Source organism: Euphorbia lathyris, chromosome 3, assembly GCF_963576675.1.
Source record: "Euphorbia lathyris chromosome 3, ddEupLath1.1, whole genome shotgun sequence".
In the NCBI taxonomy this organism is placed as follows: domain Eukaryota; kingdom Viridiplantae; phylum Streptophyta; class Magnoliopsida; order Malpighiales; family Euphorbiaceae; genus Euphorbia; species Euphorbia lathyris.
The window spans coordinates 96,613,715-96,619,735 of record NC_088912.1 but is presented as its reverse complement, the minus strand read 5'-3'; the positions used below and the strand labels follow the sequence as shown (position 1 = coordinate 96,619,735).

The 6,021-nt window shown below is 35.9% G+C and overlaps 1 protein-coding gene across 3 annotated transcripts; it reads left to right on the top strand.

The window, feature by feature from the left end:
- The first annotated feature begins 445 nt into the window (after positions 1-445).
- On the top strand, positions 446-5,543 carry LOC136223673 (uncharacterized). 3 transcript variants are annotated; one of them, XM_066011790.1, is made up of 4 exons: positions 446-1,941; positions 2,869-3,289; positions 3,788-3,897; positions 4,877-5,541. In XM_066011790.1, the coding sequence occupies exon 1, from the start codon at positions 616-618 to the stop codon at positions 1,780-1,782; it is 1,167 nt and encodes a 388-aa protein (XP_065867862.1). In that variant the 5' UTR covers positions 446-615; the 3' UTR covers positions 1,783-1,941; positions 2,869-3,289; positions 3,788-3,897; positions 4,877-5,541. The 3 variants fall into 3 exon arrangements, with proteins under 3 accessions (XP_065867862.1, XP_065867861.1, XP_065867863.1); XM_066011789.1 differs by having other exon boundaries at positions 2,869-3,897; positions 4,877-5,543; XM_066011791.1 differs by lacking the exon at positions 3,788-3,897.
- Positions 5,544-6,021: the final 478 nt, after the last annotated feature.

Genomic DNA, 6,021 nt, shown 5'->3' with positions numbered 1-6,021 from the left:
GCGTGATAGCCTCACGCTCCACCACAAGAGACGACGTGATATTCATATGCCGTCTCCTGTGGTGGGGCATGATAGCCTTACTTCCTCACCTATGTAAGGGCGTGATGGCCTCACGCCCGTATGGGCAAAATTCAATTTTTTTTTTAAAAATTCATTTAGTTTTTTTCCCTTCCCGACACGTGGGCGTGTGGCTATCACGCCCCACCGTGCGATCGGGCGTGGCGTGTGGCTATCACGTCCGACCACACGGAGAGGCGTGATAGCCACACGACTGCATGACGGAAAGGCAAAAAAAAATAGCCTTTTCCCACCAAAAACCATGAAAGGGCATTTTCATCATTTCACGGAGCTGGGGGTGGAAATTTGGGACTGAATATAACAACACCTTGCCCTCAAAAATAAAAAAGCGAATCTAATTTTGCCTTTGTTTATGTGGAATCGCAGCAAACGACATAGTTTTGTTCAGTCTTCTCTTCTCACTCTCGATTAAATTTTGGTAGCTTCTGAATTGGAATTTCATCTGCTGGAATTGGAATTGGAATTGCATTTCAAATTAGAGGGTTCTCTCGAGTAAAGGTCAGATTTTTATTTCCCAATCTTCAATTTTCAGTTCTGATGCTTCATTTTCTCAGTAAAACTCTTCTCCATCCTAGAAATGGATACACTTTCACAGCTCATAACCCTAACCCATCTACGGTGGTATCTTTATCACTAATCAGATGCTTTTCAAGTGATGCTGATAATCCGCACTCTTTTACTGTTTCCTATCGCATCAACTCATGCGGATTGTCTTCTAAATCCGCTTTAATAGCCGCTAAAAGTGTCCAATTTAAAAGCCCAGAAAACCCTGACTTGATCATATCATTCTTTCAAAAGCTTGGGTTCTCAAAACCCCAAATCTCTGAAATGATCATCAAGTCCCCAGAATTTCTATCCTATAATCCCCAAAAATTCATTTTTCCCAAAGTTGAGTTCTTTCACTCTAAGGTTCCTTCGATTGCTGACCTTGCAAGAATCTTCACTGCCTATCCCTGGATCTTGCGTGTAAGCTTAGAAAATCAATTGGTTCCTTCTTTTAATTTATTAGTTGACTTGTTCGAATCCGAATACAAAGCCATTGAATTGATTAAACAAAATCCTCGTGTTCTAACTAGTGGTCTTGAAGCTGCTCTAATACCTGTTATAAACATTTTGAGAAAACATGGTGTGCCTGCATCAAATATTTCATTCCTATTTCTTAGTAATTGGCAAAGTATTGGAAATTCAGTCAAATTTGGAGAGATTACGGAGGAAGTGAAGGAAATGGGATTCAATCCTTTGAAGCTAAAATTTGTTAGAGCAATTGCAGTATTGGCATCAATGAGCAAACCAACCAGGGATAAAAAGGTTGAGGTTTATAAGAGTTGGGGTTGGTCTGATAAAGATATTACTACAGCCTTCAAGAAGTACCCTCAGTGTATGACATTGTCGGAGGATAATATAATGGCTAAAATGGACTTTTATGTCAATAAATTGGGTTTAGATTCCTCAGTCGTTCTGAATCGCCCTCTGCTACTTGCATATAGCTTGAAGAAGAGGCTCATTCCAAGAGCTGCAGTTATTCGGTATCTTAGCTCCAAAGGTCTGGTTAAATGGGATTCAAGAATAACTATCATGTTTGAGTGTACGGAGAATTATTTCCTGGAAAAGTATGTGAATTGTTTGAAGGAAGAAGCCCCTCATGTAATTGATTTGTACAATGAGATGTTAGACGAGGCAATGAGTGAAGGGAAGGGAAACTAAAGTCATGAAGTAGACATTTTTTTCGTTATCTTGTGTTCATTTTTCATTTTGTTCATCATCAATGGAAGGTGGATGTGCATATGCCTGTTCTGTTATTGAGAACTTGTATTTGAATAAAATTTAATCAGAGATTGCTTTGGGGGAAGTTGTTTCACAAAGGTAATTACTTATTATCTGTAAACGTTTTACCCAAGTATTGAATTATTCATTCCAATTGATTTAATAATTTCTTGTTTAGATTTAGACGAAATTTTGTCAAATACTCTCTAAGCTTCAGTAAACAGGCCCTTTAGATTTTAGATTGTTGGATACCATCTATTTTGAAAATGTGAAATTCTGCTTAAGATTATATTTGTCTTTGTCAATTCATTTGAAAAACTGGAATACTATTTCATATGAATTTGTATTATCTTTACGAGTTGTATGAGATATAAATTATATGTTTTGAACTGACAAGTGTTCAATATTATCTATATTTGTTATTATTTGTGCTTTTCTGTGTTGTGCATGTTGTATCAGTTGCTTATGCTCTATCAAAAATTCAACACGTACATGATCGATAGAGGGAAACGTCGAATGAGAATAAGAACAAGATCTACTTAGCTTTGGTAGTTGTTATTGGTTGTATTTCTATTATAGGAACTGTTTCAGTGCATTTTTTGGAGGTACTGAATAGGGTTGATAGTTAGTTAAATTTGCAGCTCAAGCAAATGCCTAGATACTTGCTTCTATGGATAACGGATCTAATTGATAAAGTAAGCACCTGAAAGATCAATTAGTGTGATCTCATAATATGTGCTTGTAAATGGTTCTCTGTAGTCTAGCATGATTAAGTGATAAAAAAAATTCATAATACGAATGCATATGAGACATAACTCAGGAATCAATCAACCCCTAAAGTATAGTATCAGATTCAAAATAGTAAGTGTTTCTTATGAGGGAACGTTTTCTTCATAGATTCTATGTATGGATAGTTACCTTTCTGATAATTATAACAGAATGCCTACAGTCTTTATCTATGCATGTTATCTACATAACTTTTTTAACAGAATTCTGGGGCTAACTGAACATTTTATGCAAGTTCAGGAGCTATCGAGACGCTTCCAAAGTTCAGGAGCCAATCAAGTAGCAAAAATGATAAAACTGGTTGGAGAAGCTGTGGTTCAGCTCAGCATTAAGATTCTACTGATTTTACTTAAACCTACACAAATTAAAGAGGCTGTTGTAATATTGGGATTTGACAAAATGATATGGGGGAAGTAGCTGACCTTTAAAGCCAATTTTGACGAGGTACTCAAATTGGGGTTTGAGATTGTCGCAATTGAGAAATTGAGGGCATTTCACGATCAAATGATGAGATTTAAGGAGTTGAAGTACAGATTGAGTCAATCTGTACTTCAACTCCTTACATCTCATCATTGATCAGTTCATAGATGAAGTGTCTGGTTTGTTGGAGTTTTATCTTGGTATCAACGAAGCCAAAAGCTTGGTGCTCCATTCAGAAGAAGTAAGTTTTTCGTTTGCAATGAAAATAGATTAATAATTGTATGGATAATCAGAAGCAGTCTACTTCAGTAATTATGGATTTAGTGGCTAATTTGTGTTTGAAATACTATTAGTATTGAATTCAATGGATATTATTTTTGGAGTATGATACTATCTACATAAACTTTTTTAACTTTGGTTCATTGTTATCATTTCACAGTCTCTGCATTACAGTATTTGACAAGTTCTTTTTTTATTGAGATTGAGGCATATCGGTTGGTTGATTCTTTGTACTTCACTATTGTTACACTCTTCACAATGGGATTTGGGATTTGGTGATATTGTTCCTGACAATATGTTTACAAAGCTTTTTGGTGGGTTTTGGGTTCGTTGATATTCTGTTGGTATTTGTGATAGGATAGGCAAGAGGGTGTGTTATTGAGTGCCTTTTGATGAAGATAGATTCAACACATACATGATCCATTAGCTTTGGCTGTTGTTATTTGTTGTATTGCTATAGGAACTGTTTCCGTGCATTTTTCGGAGGAATTGAAATGGGTTCTTCACTGGAAGATAAACCTCTAATAGGGATCTGGTAGGTGCAGACCTTGACAATGATGGCTCAATCAGGTAAGTTGTTGATTTTCTTTGCAAAAGTAGATTGATTCCCGAGTTTAATATTCTATGTAAGTGAAACTTAGATTGCCCAAAATTTTCCCGAGTTTAATATTCTATGTAAGTGAAACTTAGATTGCCCAAAATTTTCCTACTTTTGTACTATTTCATGTCATATATAACTGCAACATCAAAACATCTCTTGTTTGCCATTGGTGAGTGATATTCATGTCCAATAAGATGAATCAAATCCTTTCTTGAATGCTTGTATGATGGGCTAATTCATTTCTTGAATGCCATTGCTAGTATTTGCATAACTTTTTAACTTTTGTTCATTGTACTCGTTTCATGAAGTCTTCATCCTTTTAGTATTTGATATATTTCTGGTGAGCTTCCAATGAAAAAGTAGAGATTCCAACAAATTCTATTGATTGTTTGTTGTCTCGATTCTAGGAAAGTCTCGTGTTATGATGGTCTCTAATCATGTGGACTGCCCTCTATCTGTGCAAGCTGTTAATAAGGTTGCGGGTTGATATGATATTGTTGTCTTGAGTACTCTTTTTAGCAATTGAACAAAATCTTCTGGTCAACTGAAAGATTCTAAGTGAAGCCTGGCATATAAGTCAAGAATCGCCAAGTATATAGGGACTGAGCAATTGAAGATGGGGTTATCCCCATTTTCAGTCCGAATTTGGAAAATTTAGTATTAGGAAAGCATTGGACCACTAGTTAATGAAATTACAAGTCTAAGTAGTTAAGTGCTCCGGAGTACCTTGCAACAAGTAGTACTATATATATGTAGTAAAGTTTGAATCTTTGAATATGTTTAAACAACATTAATTTGTGTCAAACTATTTCACCCTTGAAGTGTTTGAGCACTTAAATACTTAAAGATTTGATTTCTTTTTGCGTTTCAAACCTGTATATATAGTTCATTGGCATATATGTAGAGGCATATGAATCAGCTGACGAAGTATTGTGCCATCATAATCAGGTCATTTATATGTATAGCTTTGGTGTGGTGCTGCTTGAATTGATGACAGCATTTAAGGGTGTTAAATTGAAGCCGAAGCAGCGAAACCTGGTTGATTGGTTGAAGCCAATTCTCCCAAAGAAGAGAAAGTTGAGAAACATTATAGACAAACGGATAGAAGGCCAATACTCATTAAAATGTTTAGAATCTGATCCTAAAAGCTGCCTGTCTATGAAAGAAGTTGTAGATGCACTAGAACAAATAGAAGCAATTGTGGAAAAACGAGCAGGATGCTAGTAGGAGAATCGATAAGAAGGTAATTAAGTCTATGTTTTATCTAACAAATTCAATGCTCAACCTAGTGAGTTTTTATTTTTTTTGGTGATTTGTTATAGTATAGTATGGGAGACATACAGTGGTAGTTGGGACTATAGTAGGCATCTTCTGTTGTGTTCACTGGGCAGTATTCAAGTTGTTTAATTTTGATTCATTGTATTCATTTCACAGACTCTTGCATTTTTTGGTATTTGATATACTTGTATTTTGCAATTGAGTTGAGGATCGAATTTAGGATCATGAAATGGGTTCACCATAGGAAGATAACCCTTGTGACCTTCATAAAGTGATAAATATTGTTATTGAATTTGCCATATCAGTGAAGATGGATTATTATGTCAACCAATTGAATTTGGAATATCATTGATATTGATGGATATATCTTTAACAAGTCAATTTTCAATTTTGTGAAGGAATTCAATTTTATTCTTTTTCCTAATTCTCATTACTACTGGATGAGGAAGTAGTTGGGACAGAATGTGTACTTGGTCGTTCCTGGGTCATTGCTTGAATCTGATCCGTTTTGAGAGTTTTAAAGGGATCATTGCTTGAATCTGATCTGCTTGAATCGAACCCGGGTCACCCGCGTGACAGACGGGAATATTTACCACTATATACTACAACGACTTGGATGCAATTGCATTATACTTTAAACTAGATATCCATTTATTTTAAATTTAAAAAGATATGATAGAGTTGTGTTGAGGGCGATCCTTGGCGCAATGGTAAACGTTGTTGTCGTGTGACCGAGAGGTCATGGGTTCGAGTCTTAGGAGCGGTCTCTTGCCAAATAGAATTGGTAGGGGAAGGCTTGCCCCCAATACACCCTT

What these genes read in the sequence shown, in the direction of transcription:
- LOC136223673 (XM_066011789.1), top strand. Translation starts at nt 616, where the DNA reads ATGCTTCATTTTCTCAGTAAAACTCTTCTCCATCCTAGAAATGGATAC.